Consider the following 15288-nt stretch of genomic DNA (forward strand, 5'->3'; position numbering starts at 1 on the left):
AGCTTCTCCCTACCCCAAGATACTTTGCCTGGAAAGTTCTTCATGATTTAGTTTGACTCTTCTTTCAGGTCTCAATTTAAATGTTACTTCCCCCTTCCCTCACAGCACTCTATTCTTTAATCATACTTAACAGATTTGTAATTGCATATTCACTATTGACTTAATATCTTTTCCCTACTCTATACTGTAAGATCCAAAAGGGCAGGTATCATGCTTGTCTTAGCCTGGTGCCTTTCGTTTATCCAAGTTTCTATAAGTTTACAGCAAAGGCCTTCTCTATGCCAGCAACATAATAGATGATGGGCACATAGACGTGAATAGACAGATACCGAGGTCCCTGCACTTATGAGAGAAACATGCAAGCAATCAACAAGCAAAGCAAGCAGACGAGATGATTATGAATGCTGTGGCACTATCATATCATAGTTCACTGCAGCATCGAACTCCTGAGCTCAAGCGATCCTTCCTCCTCAGTCTCCGGAGCAGCTGCAACTACAGGTGGATGCCACCGTGCCTGGCTAATTTTTCTTTATTTTTTGCAAAGACAGTGTCTTGCTATCTTGCCCAGTTTCATCTGGAAATCCTGGCCTCAAGCCATCCTCCTGCCTTGGCCTCCCAAAGCGCTGGGACTACAGGTGCCAGCTTGTCTTGTTCATCAATGAATCCCAAGTATGTTGTTATGATAAAGCTGACAGCTAAGCATAACCAAAGAGTCTGCTTCGTTCATGTAAAGTCCAAAATAGTTATTCTAGATGGTTCTTCTCCAAGAGTTCCATTTCAGGAACTAAGACTCCTAACTTGTGGTTCTGCCATCTTCAGCATGTGGCCATAGAAGGGAAAAGAAAGACTGGGCATGGTGGCTTATGCCTGTAATCTCAGCACTGGGAGGCTGAGGCAGGAGGATCGCTTGAGGCCAGGAGTTCAACATGGTGAGATGCCATCTCGACCAAAAGAAAAAAAACAAAAAAAGAAGGGAAACAGCATGAAAGATTGCTTGTGGGAGTTTCTTACTGGTTTTTTAACAATAGGTTAAGCCTGGATGGCTACACCTAACTTCAAGGGAGGCTGGACAATGCAATTCTATACTAAGAAAGAAGAGTAAATGGGTTTGGTGATCAGCTAGTACCCTCAACAGTACCTGGCCCAACACTCCATTTTGAAGAAACAAAGATGAATTAGAAATGGATCAACACCTGTGAAAGAAGGGAAGAAAAAAATAAAAGAAATGGAATTTGTTTTAAAAAGTTTATTAACGTATACACAGAAATCAGTATTATATCTGATCTAAGAGTATAATGAATCCTTCAATTCCAGGAATCTAGAGATAGTCTCTAAAATAAAATTAATGAATTTATAGATTTGTTTCTCAGGACAATAAAGTTTAAAAAAATTAATCTATTTTTCCACTTTAATTTGTCACCTTCAAGTTTTCCATTTTATTTCCTCTGGGTTTTAGCCTTCCCAAATCTGGTCACTTCACTAAGTTCACAAAGTCACTTAAGTTTCTCCTTCCTTAGGTTTGGATGGTTACGTTACGACACGCCTATAGTTAAGGCAATCTAATGGAACAGAACAGTGACAGATGCATAGTAAATATTAGGGAACCTGTGTGCCTGGAGCCACAGAAGCTTAGAACTTGGGAGACGTGACCCTAGATCACCATATAAAATGTTTGCAAATATTTTTATGGTATTCTTTTTCTGCTCAGAAGGAAACTGTAGAAATTAAATACTGCAGAAATTTGAGTTCTACACTCAGACTAAAGCAAACACATGGTCACGTGTGTTAATCTGTTTGTACTTAAAGCTTTTCCATTCTAAACTGGTTTACATGTCCTGGACTAAATCTTAGTATTAAAGGCACAGAAACACAGAACTCTAAGGGACCTCATTCACAACCATTCACCTTAACTGAGTCAATTCAGAACGGACCTGAAATCTAGAGTTGACCGATTTATCGGACAGAGAGGGAAAAAAGTGAAACATTTTTGAACCCTTATCAATAGGTTTTGGCTTACTTTTCCCAAAACAGAATCCTCCCTGAGGTAGTCGGAGAGCACAGTCCCGGATAGCAGTTCCGTGCACTGGGGAAGGAAATTTGAGAGTCGAGTGATGCAGGCGGAGACCCAGTGCAGCTGAAAACGGGCGATGCGGGTGTTCCTGTGACCCCTGGAATGCAAACGACTGCACCCCCGTCACAGAGTTAGAAAGCCGGTGCAGAGTAGCCAGGAGTCCTGTTCACTCGGCAGGAGCAGGGGTGCCGAGTGGGGGGATCTCTGGTCCCGCAGCTCGGCCGCCACCAAGAGACCGAAGTGCTGGGCGCGGTGCCACCAGAGGCCCGCCACGCCCCACACCGCCCTGCAGGCGAACGCTGGAGGCCCCGCCGGGCCGCCGTAGCGCTGCGGCTCGGGCCGCTCCTCCCGCGCCGCCCTCCGCCCCCAGTCTCCCGGCGCCGCGGCAGCTCTGGGCAGGCAAGCGCCGCCGCCGCCGCCGCTTCCTCCTCTGCAGCCGTTCGGCCGCTGCGTGACGCGTCGTTTCCTCCCAACATGGCGGCCGGGGCAGGTCGGCGGTGATGGAGGCCAGTTCGCGGCCGCGACGGGTGCTAATCCCCACAGTAGCCAGGGTAGCCCTCCTCTCGCGGTGCCTCTGAGAGCCGCCGCCACCTCGTCCCTCAGTTCCCGGCAGACAGCCGCCCGGGCCGGGCTCCCTCACCGCCACCAGGGCCGGAGGGACGAGGAAGAGGGGCGGCCGGGACGCGACCCCCGGGCCGGTAGAAGCGGAGGCCCGACGGGCGCGGCCCTCGAGGTACGGCTTCTCGGGGGCGGCGAGGACCTCGACGCCCCTCGCCGGCACCGCGGCTTGTCCCGCTCGCCCGCCCCTTCCTGATCCTGCCGCTGCCCTCCACGCCTCCACTCCCCCACCTCCACCCCCTCTCCTTTCTCTCTTCTCTTCCTTCCTCTCCTCCTCCTCCCCTCCAGCCGCTGGGAGCCGCGGGTCGGACGAGCCGCAGCCTCCTTCTCCGCGTCCATGTATGAGGGGAAGAAGACGAAGAACATGTTCCTGACCCGGGCTCTGGAGAAGATATTGGCCGACAAGGAAGTGAAGAAGGCGCATCACTCCCAGCTGCGCAAAGCTTGCGAGGTGGCATTAGGTGAGTGGGGAGGAGGCCCGGGGGATGGGGTGCTTGTTGTGGGGCGGGGGGGGGGGCCGGGGGCGCCCGGGGCTTGTCCGAGGCCCGCGCCTCTGACCTCGGGGAGCCCTCGCAGAGCCCTCTGCTCCCTGTCTGGAGTTGACAGGAACTCGGCTGGATGTGGAGCAGAGGCGGGGTAGAGGAGGAAGGGCAGTGAGCTGGGCTTGGGAAACGCGGCAGGGCTTAGGATCGCGGGGCACCTGGGTTCGAGGGATCGACTTGAGAGTGAGAGGATTTTGTTGGTGGTCCGTGAGGTGCGAACTGGATACCACTCTTTGTGATGAAGCAGAAGATGAGCTGTTGTTTATTAGCTTGGAAATTGAGGTGGGGCCGGTATGTCAAGATTGGGTGTGGGAAAGGTTCCGTATCATAATTAACAATAACTTTTTCGTTTGGCGAGGTACTTTGGGGAGATAGGCTGCTGAAGTTGTTTCCTTGTTGACAGTCTTGAGAAGGGGTTTGCAAGAGGTGTAGCCCGTTCTGACATCTCTCCGCCTCCGCCACAGGAAAAACGTAGAGTAATATTGTATCTGACTGGGCTGACCTGGAAGAACAAGACCGGTGGTTAAGGGGTGAGGGTGGGGGTGGCGGCATGAAAGCAGGGAAGCAAAGAACCTTTAGATAAAATGGCTTTAGGTGACAAGGGAAGGGAGGGTTTGAAATGAGGAAAATGAAAAAGACAATGACACCCACCAGCCACATGTCTGGACAGTAGCAGCTGCTCTCAAGCTTGAATTGTGATTTATAGTTCAGATGGAAGAGATCTAGTGTGATTTATAGTTCAGATGGAAGAGATCTAGTGTAATGAAGCCCGCAGCAGGGAAAATCCAAACAATACCTCCTACCTATGAGGTTAGGCAGATAAGGAATTGTTAAAGGGGGAACGTTGTTAGATCTATTGCATCCATCAAAGATGAAATCGTTTGAGAGAGCAGAACATTTAACACAAAGATGCATTCCTAATGCTTACATTTTATAGCACTGGAAATACACTAGGTCAAATTGGCAAGAAAAGGAAGCTTGTTAAATGGGCTTTGGAAAAAAGCGTTCTTGAAAGGGGAAAAATCCACAATAACTTAAAGTATGCTAGAGTTAAGGAGTCAAGACAACTGAAAATTAGCTTTTAATTATTAAATAGAAGACTACCATTTAATTTGCTGTAATATACTGTAGTTTTTTTTCCTAGATCGTTAAAATTGGTAATATGAAAAACGTCGAAGAAATTTCATCTTAAATTTGAATGTGTAGTATGAGGGGCTTAAGTTTATTTTTTCACCTTACTCATTGAACAGAAGTTTGCATTTTGTTATTTTTGTAGCTAACAAAAGACTGTTCCCGGGGTATGAGAAGACACTTGTCTAGTAGCAAAAACTCTATTGTAGATCCTGAAAGGAATAATTATTAAATTGGAGTGAGACTGGGGAGAAAGTGATTTTAGGATTTTTAAAAGAATTGTTATATGTAGGTTTATAAATTACTTGAAGGTTGAAGAACTTTAGAGAGATTCAAATTAAAGTTTTAAATTTGTTTTTTGAGACGGGCTTGCTCTGTCACCCAGACTGAAGTGCAGTGGCACAATCAGTGCTCACTGCTGCCTCAAACTCCCAGGATCAGGCATTCCTCCTGCCTCGGCCTCCCAAGTAGTTGGGACTTCAGGCACACCACCACACCTGGCTAATTTTTTTTTTTTGGTGAAGATGGCGGTCTCTCTATATTGCCCAGGCTGGTCTCCAAATCTGGGCTTAAGAAAGCCTCCCACCTTGGCCTCCCAAAGTGCTAGGTTTATAGGCGTGAGCTGCCTCTCCTGGCCTTAATTTTTTATAATTCAGATTTTTCCATGTTACAACATATTTTAATACATTAAATTGTAAGTATCAAACTGAAGAAATGGAGTGTGTTGTGTGTATGTATGTATTTTCCTTCTCCAAAATAGTAACATAAGTAAGCATATTTTAATGAAGAGCCTACTGGAATGAGAGTCTGAGATCCTAGGTTTAAATCCCAGTTCTGTTACGTTGTAGTACTAGGCAAGTCCCTGGGCCTTAAGTTCTCTGTAAAATTAGGGTATTGAACTTAATGATTGTATGGTCACATCTCTAATGTGCCATGAATGCGATTGCACTGTCCTGTTAACTCGTGCATTGGGTATTCCTTACCACTCATGAGCATCATCTTTAGAGGGCCTATAGCGCTCTAAATGGTCCTTGCCATTTCTGGAGGTACGGATTACTTGATATGTGTGCCAACTGTACCAGGGTTGTCTATTCCAGATTTTGCCAGTTTTTACTTTTTTGTCCCTTCTGTATACTCAGTAGAAGTTTGTTATGAAGAATGTGACTATCCAGGGAAGGGCTAGGCACCACAGTATTTTATTTACTTGAGATGTATGAGGCATTTTTTCCCACATTTCATAAAGTTACATTTAGCCTCCGACAAAGCAAAATCTCAGTAATCTCATGGCAGCTAATCCGTGATGAACTTTGTTTCTTTCCTTGCAGTCTATCTACATCACCACCCAAACATAAATTGATAAGCATAACTCATTTTGTCTTCGCAGAAAGTGTGTCTTGCAGGAAGATGGTATTCCCACAAATGTATTGTCCTTGAAAACCATTAGAGACTTATCTTCTCCACTTCACTATTGAGACCTGGGCCAGGCCCACTCTGGTCTGTTGGTAATCTATGTGGCCATCAAGCAGGATGGGAAAGCAAACTGAAAAGGCCTGATTTAGTCCTCTCGGGTCTGTAGATTGTGAGTGGGTAGGTGTTGGATGGTGGAGATACAGAGATCATTTTGTGGTTGGTGTTATAACCCTTCTAAATACCCACCCACCTGTCTGTCTTCATTCTTTCCCCAAATATTTATTGAGCATACAGCTGAAGGGAGATGGACAGTTAACAGGAAAATACGTAGTGTGTCAGACTTTTAATCTTTTTTTGTTTGAAAATCATTGTATTGGCAGGTAAGTAGATTTCAGAGTATTGCCATTCAAAATTAATTCAGCTACCTTTAACATATGGCCAATTATAGATGGATTTTCTGTAAACTATACTTAATGAAATTACAGCTTATTGTGTATTCCTAAAACTTTTTTTTTTTTTTTTTGCCAAAAAGTATAACTTACGAAACAGCATCTGACCGGGCGCGGTGGCTCACGCTTGTAATCCCAGCACTTTGGGAGTCCGAAGCGGGCGGATCACGAGGTCAGGAGATCGAGACCACGGTGAAACTCCGTCTCTACTAAAAATACAAAAAAATTAGCCGGGCGTAGTGGCGGGCGCCTGTAGTCCCAGCTACTCGGAGAGGCTGAGGCAGGAGAATGGCGTGAACCCGGGAGGCGGAGCTTGCAGTGAGCCGAGATTGCGCCACTGCACTCCAGCCTGGGCGACAGAGCGAGACTCCGTCTCAAAAAAAAAAGGGAGAGAAACGGCGCGGGGGGGGCGGAGGTTGCCGTGCGCCGAGATTGCGCCACCCCACTCCGGCGTGGGCGACAGAGCCCCTCTCAAAAAAAAAAAAAAAAAAAAAAAAGCATCTAGATTAGGGGAAATTTTACTTAATTAAAACAGAATCTATTCTCAAAGACTTCTCAAGGAACTTTTATTTTCACAGAAAGAAAAATAAGCCTTTAAAGGGATGCAGAGTTAATGTAAAACGTTTTTCAAATTTTCTTATTCAGACTTCATTTTGAAGTAAGGAATGGTTAAAAAAGAAAGAATCACCCGCCTCCCCGCCCCACACACACTGTTACACTGTTACAACTGATGTGAAGCCCACAGGCCCAGGAACAGCTCCAGGTTGCCCTCTTTTGGTACCTGCCCTACAACAGCTCTGCAGAGAGAGGGAGTCTAGGCTGCCCTAGCTTAGCCTGATCCATTCCTGCTCTCGAGAATCCTGACTTAAAAATAGTCTGGCCATCTGCTGGCAGATGAGACAACAGCTGAGCTATTTTTAGTTTCAAAGAATTTAGGATTGTTGTGGGATTGGGCTTGAAGGTAGCATTGTTTATCTGCTAGGGAGGGTGCAGTTGGGACTTACTCCAGTAAGGCCTTTAAGTTTCAGGAGTTTCTTTTATGTTAGGGTTGTGACTAGTTCAGCTTATGCTTTCTGACATTGAATGAAGAGAATCTATGAAGATACTCTGCAAATGTCAGGATGAAAGAGTTCAAGGTTGGAAACTGGCACTGATACAAAATAAGAGTGAAAAAGGTGAAGAGCTGACCAGAAGAAGGTTTTAAAGGGAAGGGAGGCATATACTGGCAGTGATAAGGGTGGGTTCCCAGGAGGTATATGGGAAAATAATGGAGACAAAATTGTTAGGGAAGTAATTTTTGCATCAGACAGGGTATGAATTTATATTGTTCATCATATTATAAAGTGATCCTGCTGACTTAGTTTTCTTATATGAGTCTATTACCTATAATTATAGTTTCATCTAGAAATATAATATTGAGACTCAAACTTTTCAGAACTTGCTTCCTTCTGCCCCTTTAATTCCACCCTTATTTTTGTTGGTGGTGTTATAAAAAAGATACGTGGGTGGAGGGGAAATTACTTGAATGCTTTGGGCCCTGGTTTTATGCTACTTTTGGTAACTATTAATTTTCATCACTCTTCACCATTTATGAAAAAATGATTTATCCCCAAACAATATCCTGCCATCAGTGAACACCTTAATTATAATTTAAATCCATTAACAAATCTCCATTTAAGCCTTCTTTGATATCTAAAGTAAAAGGTGTTTTCAGTAAGCCAAGCTACCTGAATTTTCGAGATGGGTAGAAGAAAAGAGTATAATTAATGACATAACCGAAAGATTGATCCTATTTGCATTTGTTCTTTTCTTTCACATTTCAGATTTGTTTTTAGGACACTTGCTCTAGAATAGTGTTGACTAAAATATGTGTTGTACAGTACAAGTTCTTAGAGAAGCTCTTTGAAGAAAATAAATTTGGGTTGAAAAAATAAGTTTGGATTACAGTGTATAATCTGTTTCCATTTGGGAAATATATAATGCACATGAACATAGTTAAGATTCTGAAAAGTCCTCCAAGAAAGACACCTGCTCAATTTTGTTCAATGAAGTTTTTCCTGAATTGATGTGATCCTTTTTCATTGTCTGCTAACTCAGTTAACTCCCCTAGGATATGTTGTTCCTTGGAACTTACTTTGGGACACTGGGGAAAGAAAGGCAAGTACAATAACCCTAACTACTGGTGAGACCATCTTCTAGAAGAGGTTTGGGGAAACCAGTACACAAACCTGTGTTTCTCTAAACACAGGTTTGGGGAAAGCAGTAAATGTGTTGATAGTGTGGGGAGGAGAAGAAAGTCCGAAATAAGGAGCAGTAGAAATGTCAAGATCAGAGAACTGTTTGCTGACTAGCTGTCTTTCCCACCCCATCTAGGGGCAGGTAACTCATTTGTGTCTTCTGGTAAGGTTTAACTTAGAAAATTGTGAATGGGAAATAATTTGGGGAAATATTTGTCATAATATTCCTCACATAATGGAGGAAGGAGGATATTTGAAAAGGAAAAATATACATGAGTAAGTTATTGTTGTCATTCCAAACTAGGTATATATTTCAATCAGATATTTGTTGAACTCATATGTTCCAGACACTACTTCATTGCTGGGTATACAGCAGTGAACCAAACATGCTTTCATAGAACACACATTCTAGTGGGGTGAGGGTGATAGTAACAACCTTGTATCATCAGAAGAAAGAGTTCAGAAGGTTAAAGGGAAAAGGGTGGGAGTGCTGATTTAGTTAGAGTTGTCAGGAAAGTCCTATCTGTGAGATGACATTTGAGCAAAGAAGTGACATAAGTGAGGGATTTAGTCTTTCAGATACTTGGATGAAATAGGAAACAGCAAGATGGATGTGTGCTTGATGTGTTTCAGGATGCAAGGAGGCTTGTGTGGCTGGGAGAGAGACAGGGAAAGATAGAAGGGGGAGGGCAGATTTGGGATTTTAGTGACAGCATGTTTATATTTTTAAAGGCTCACTGTGGCCAGAGACCATGGGGACTTAGGCTAAGTTGGTGGTGGTGGAAAGGGTGATAATTGTGTGCATTTGGAATATATTTTGGAATCCACAGGATTTGCTGATGAGTTGGTTAACAGAGGGGATTGTATCCAGTCTTGTAGCCAGAGCTTCAGGGTAGAGGAAGATGGCATTCACCTCAATGGGGGACACTAGGATAGAAAAAGCCTTTGGGAAGTAGGTTTTTATATAGTAAAACATTTTCATCCTGCCTTTTATATGTATTTTAGAATGTTTTAATGATAGAATTTTCTGATGGTATAATAGGATATTTTCTACTGAGAATAACACAAAATAATTTCAATTTGTTTTGTCTTTTTTTTTTTTTTTTGAGATGGCGTCACGTTCTGTCACCCAGGCTGGAGCGCAGTGGCGCGATCCTGGCTCACCACAAGCTCCGCCTCCCGAGTTCACGCCATTCTCCTGCCTCAGCCTCTCAAGTAGCTAATCTCGGTAGCGCTACCGCGCCCGGCTGATTTTTTTTGTATTTTTAGTAGAGACAGGGTTTCACCGTGTTAGCCAGGATGGTCTCGATCTCCTGACCTCGTGATCCACCCGCCTCGGCCTCCCAAGGTGCTGGGATTACAGGTGTGAGTCACCGCGCCCGGCGTGTCTTGTCAGGTTTTTTGCAGGGAGGTTTTTTACCAAAGAAATGAGCCTTTCACTTGTCTGGTTCTTTTCCTGGAATAGGAACTTTGTGGATGTAATTAGTGAAAGATCTCGAAGTGAAATTGAGATCCTCAATTTAGAGCCTTTAGGTGGGCCCTAAATCCAGTGAATGGTGTCCTTGTAAGGAAGAGGAAGGGACACAGTCACATACAAAGGAAAAAGTCCATGTGAAAATGGAGACAAGATATCAGAGTTACTGCTGCCACAAGCTATGGAATGCCAGAAGCCACCAGAAGTAGGAAGAGGCAAGGAGGGATTCTTCCCTTTGGATGTGGCATAGCTCTGCTGTGACCTTGATTTTAGATTTTGGGCCACCAGAACTATGAGAGGAAATTTCTGTTGTTTTAAGCCACCAAATTTATGGTAATTTGTTAAGGCAGCCTTAGGAAATGAATGCAAGTTCCCTTTTATCCTAACTTTTCAGACCCATTTTCATTTCTTTATTCAAGTTTCCACTTACAGAGTCTACTATACATATGTTTACACAATCAGATCCTGTCTGACTCATCTCTGATCGTTTCACGAATCTAGAAAGCAATTATTCTGAGGCTTTAGTGTGTTATAAGTAGAGGCTCTTGAAAAGCTTCTTAAAAGGTCTGGGCTCAAGTATTTAAGAGTATTTAAAAAGTTTTGTGTTCTGCTTTTGATATTTTGTTTTGCTTAGACTTAGACTTGATGTAACTAAATTTGTTTATATAACCTATGTCATCTTTTCATTCAGAAAAGTCTTTGAAAATCTTTAAAATGGCTGGGTGCTGTGGCTCACGCCTGTAATCCCAGCACTTTGGGAGGCCAAGACGGGTGGATCATGAGGTCAGGCGTTCGAGACCAGCCTGGCCAGCATAGTGAAACTCCGTCTTTACTAAAAATACAAAAAGTTAGCCGGGCGTGGTGGCAGTGGGCGCCTGTAATCCCAGCTACTTAGGAGGCTGAGGCAGGAGAATCGCTTGAACCTAGAAGGCGGAGGTTGCAGTGAGCCAAGATCGTGCCACTGCTCCAGCCCAGGAGACAGTGCGAGACTCCGTCTCAAAAAAAAAAAAAAAAAAAAAATCTTTAAAATATTTCATATTACCACTGGCAGTGTCTTTAGGAAACTCCATGTGAGGCTATTAATTTTTCTTAACAAAAATGCGTACATTGAGACTTCATTTAATCAGCTGTTTAACAATCCTCATTTGTCAGAACTTTGCTAAGAAATGAAATAATAAAAATATAAGCAATCAAAGTACATATCTTGAAGGCCAAGCACTTTATATAGAAGATAATCTCTGTGGCTTTTACTCAGTCTGTATACTTTTATAATTCCAGTAAGTTTGGTAATTTGATATTTTTTATAAAAGAATCCTTCAAATCATTTTCAAAAGTGCAACTACAACTACAACAATAAAATTTATTGTGATACAGGGCCCGGCATGGTGGCTTGTGCCTGTGATCCCAGCACTTTGGGAGGCCGACGTGGGCAGATCATGAGGTCAGGAGATCAAGACTATCCTGGCTAACACGGTGAAATCCCGTCTCTACTAAAAATACAAAAAATTAGCCAGGCATGGTGGCGGGCGCCTGTAGTCCCAGCTACTCGGGAGGCTGAGGCAGGAGAATGGTGTGAACCCGGTAGGCGGAGCTTGCAGTGAGCCGAAATTGCGCCACTGCACTCCAGCCTGGGTGACAGAGTGAGACTCCGTCTCAAAAAAAAAAAAAAAAAAAATTACCGTGATACTCTTAGCTGAAGATAACCACTGTTAACTTTTTGAAAAACAACTTTCTGATAAATGATTTACATACTATAGTATTTACTTTTTTTGAGTGTAATGATTTTTGGTAAATTTACTGAATTACGCAGCCATCAGCATAAATCCAGTTTTAGAACATTTCTATTACCTCAATAAGATCTGTACTGCCCTTATTGTCATCCCTAGCTTCTGGCATTCACTAATCTATTTTCTGTCTGTAGAGTTGCCTTTTCTGGATATTTCATGAAATGCAGTTATACACAGGTGGTCGTTAGTGTCTGGTTTCTTTCAGTATGTTTTTGAGGTTCATTCATGAAGTTTGTATCCATACTTAATTTCCTTTTATTGATGAATAGCATTCCATTGTTTAGATATCCTATATTTTGTTTATCCATTTACCAGTTGATGGATATTTGGGTTGAATGAATAATACTGCCATGAATATTTGTGTGTAAGTCTTTGTGTGGACGTAAACTTTTATTTGTCCTAGGTAGACAAACTGGGAAGGGAATTGGTGGGCCACTTGATAAATTTATGTTTAACTTTTTAAGAAACTGCTAAATTCTTTTCCAGCTTACATACCCACCAGCAGTGTATGAGGCTTCCCGTTTCTCCAAATTCTCACCAATATTTGTTACTGCCTTTTTATTTTTAGCCATCCTAGTTGTTATGATGAAGTGTTACTTCATTGAAACACTGTTAACTTTTTGAAGTACAGATTAAATATCCTTTATCAGAAATGCTTGGGATCAGAAATGTTTTCAATTCTGTTTTTTTTTTTTTTTTTGGATTTTGGAATATTTGCATATACATAATGAAATATCTTGGGGATGAGATTGAAGTCTAAACACAAAATTCACTTATGTTTCACATACACCTTATACACCTTATACACGTAATCCAAAGGTAATTTTATGCACTATTCTATTTTTTTTTTTTTTTTTTTTTTTTTTTTTGAGACGGAGTTTAGCTGTTGTTGCTCAGGCTGGAGTGCAGTGGTGCGATCTCAGCTCACTGCAACTTCTGCTTCCCAGGTTCAAGTGATTCTCCTGCCTCAGCCTCCCAAGTAGCTGGGATTACAGGCATGCGCCACCACGCTCAGCTAATTTTGTATTTTTAGTAGAGGCGGGGTTTTGCCATGTTGGCCAGGCTGGTTTCAAACTCCGACCTCAGCTGATCCGCCGACCTTGGCCTCCCAAAGTGCTGGGATTACAGGCATGAGCCACTGCACCTGGTCTTATGCACTGTTGTTAATTTTGTGCATGAAACAAAATTTTGACTGTGTCCCATCACATGAGATGAGATTCGGAATTTTTCACTTCTGGCTTCGTCAGTTCTCAGAAAGTTTCAGATTTTGGGACATTTCAGTTTGGGAATGCTCAACCTATATTTTTACCAAACTTCATTCTACACGCACATACATAGGAGCATGGACATGGACAAGCATATTCTTCAAAAAATTGAGCAGCCAGACGTGGCGGCTCACACCTGAAATCCCAGCACTTAAAGAGGCCAAGACAGGGAGATCACTTGATCCCAGGAGCTCGATACCAACCTGGGTAACATGGCTAAACCCTGTGTCTACAAAAAATACTAAAAAAAAAAAAAATTACTGGGTGTGGTGGTGTGCACAAGCTACTTGGGAGGATGAGGTGGCCGTCGAGAACACTTGATCCCGGAGGTGGAGTTGCAGTAAGTGAGTTTGACGATCCAGCCCGGAACAGAGTGAGACTCTTGAAAAAAAAAATGTAATTTTTAAGGCAATAATAGGAGGAAAAAGAATAGCTAATATTTATTGAGTGTTTACTGTATGCCAGGTTCTGTGCCAATTAAATACTTCATTGACTTTATCTCAGTTAGTCCTCAGAACAACCCTGTATGCTTAGGTTCTGTTATTATTTGCATTTTGCAAATGAAGAAAATGAGTTTGTGTTTGGCAGAGTTGGAATATGACCTTAGAGCCTACATAGTCATCTTGGGAGTTGTGTCGCACTCTGCTTTTTGGCTTAATGTGGCAGTCCTGTCCTGCACCCTTGATCACAGTACTACATGTTTGTAAGTAACAATACAAAAAGGAAAAGAAGGGCGACTGTAGAAAGAAAGGCACTGTCAAGAAGAGAAAAAGGGCCGGGTGTGGTGGCTCACGCTTGTAATCCCAGCACTTTGGGAGGCCGAGGCGGGCGGATCACGAGGTCAGGAGATCGAGACCACGGTGAAACCCCGTCTCTACTAAAAATACAAAAAAATTAGCCCGGCGTGGTGGCGGGCGCCTGTAGTCCCAGCTACTCAGAGAGTCTGAGGCAGGAGAATGGCATGAACCCGGGAGGCGGAGCTTGCAGTGAGCCGAGATTGCGCCACTGCACTGCAGCCTGGGTGACAGAGCGAGACTCCGTCTCAAAAAAAAAAAAAAGAGAAAAAGGGCCATACACTGAACATAGAAATAACAGCAATACAGGAAAATATTGCTGTGTACATTTCAGTGAATCTCCAGGGTAAATGTTCATGTGTTCATCATGGGATCCCCAAATCTGTCGTGTACAATATAATTTTAATTCTCTTTTCTGCTTAAGAAGTCAGGCAAATTCGTGTGTATGTATCTTCTAAGATTTAATTTTAAAGTAAAGTGTCAGTAATTTAAGCCATTTGGAAATTTAATGTGCCCTTTAACACCTCCCAGGGATTTGGGATAGGCTAGCTTTTATTGTGCTTCTATGCCTAACCCTTTAAAACTACTCTCATTTGCTTTTTATTTTAATATTTTATAACATTTCATATCATTTTAAGAATTGATATAAGAACAAAATCTTATTAAAATGTTATGTGAAATTACCAATAAGACTTCATCTAAAAATAACTAGTTGTAAATCTCAGTGGCTTCATATGTAAGTATATAAAAGTACTTATTGTGTAGTTGTCATGATTTTCTGTTCTCTCATCAATATTTCATGTGCATTTTCTATATATCTATGTTGTCTTCCTACCTAGTATTTTAACAGTATGTCATTTGTTTAAATATTTTTGAGTTTGGGGACATGTTACATTTAAGTTTTGCTTCACAGATTTTTTTTTTAATTAATCCCTTGCAGAATTTGTTTAGTGTTTGTTATATATGCAGAACTGTTTAAAATAAACTCTAAGATTTTGATTGTTGGGTTAGAGTGTGGTCATTTGTGACTGTTCCTTAAGGCAAGGTTGCCATACATAATATACCTGTGCTAGGTGCAAATAAACAACAGAGCACTGAGGAGGACAAGACAGAGAATTTGCTGTCTTTAGATTTACTGGTTTTGATCAGTGTTTTATCACTTCATCTTTCCTTTGCATTTTTTTTTTCTGTTCTAAGAGTGAAAAACAAAGACATAAAAATTCCTCTTTATAGTTAGGATATCTGTACTTTCATTTTCTATGAATTTGATATTTTTCATCCTTTTTTCTTGAGGGTTATTAGAGTATATCTTAGTCTATTTAAGCTACTATAACAGAATACTGTAAACTGGGTGGCTTATGGACAACAGAAATTTACTTCTCACAGTTCTTTATTTTTCACTGGGAATTCAAAGATCAAGGTGCTGACAGATTCCATATCTGGTGATGGCTGGTTCCTTATAGACAGCACCTTCTAGTTGTGTTGTCACATGGTAGAAGAGTGAAATACA

The 15288-nt window shown here is 42.3% G+C and overlaps 1 protein-coding gene across 9 annotated transcripts in view; it reads left to right on the forward strand.

Moving 5' to 3' along the window:
* The first annotated feature begins 2505 nt into the window (after positions 1 to 2505).
* Positions 2506 to 15288, forward strand: part of ARFGEF1 (ADP ribosylation factor guanine nucleotide exchange factor 1) — a 169642-nt gene continuing 156859 nt past the window's right edge. For 6 of the 9 annotated variants that reach the window (XR_009214822.1, XM_058443929.1, XM_058443930.1 and 3 more), the window contains exon 1: positions 2506 to 3150. Coding sequence is in view for 7 of the 9 variants with exons in the window: in XM_058443929.1 (XP_058299912.1) it covers positions 3027 to 3150 (124 nt within the window). In the remaining 2 variants the exon portion in view is untranslated. Of the gene's footprint in view, positions 3151 to 3606; positions 3703 to 15288 lie in introns of those variants that run through there. The other 3 variants (XM_058443925.1, XM_058443926.1, XM_058443931.1) reach the window with 2 other exon arrangements.

The sequence above is a fragment of the Hylobates moloch genome, unplaced genomic scaffold, assembly GCF_009828535.3.
Source record: "Hylobates moloch isolate HMO894 unplaced genomic scaffold, HMol_V3 SCAFFOLD_9, whole genome shotgun sequence".
Lineage (NCBI taxonomy): Eukaryota > Metazoa > Chordata > Mammalia > Primates > Hylobatidae > Hylobates > Hylobates moloch.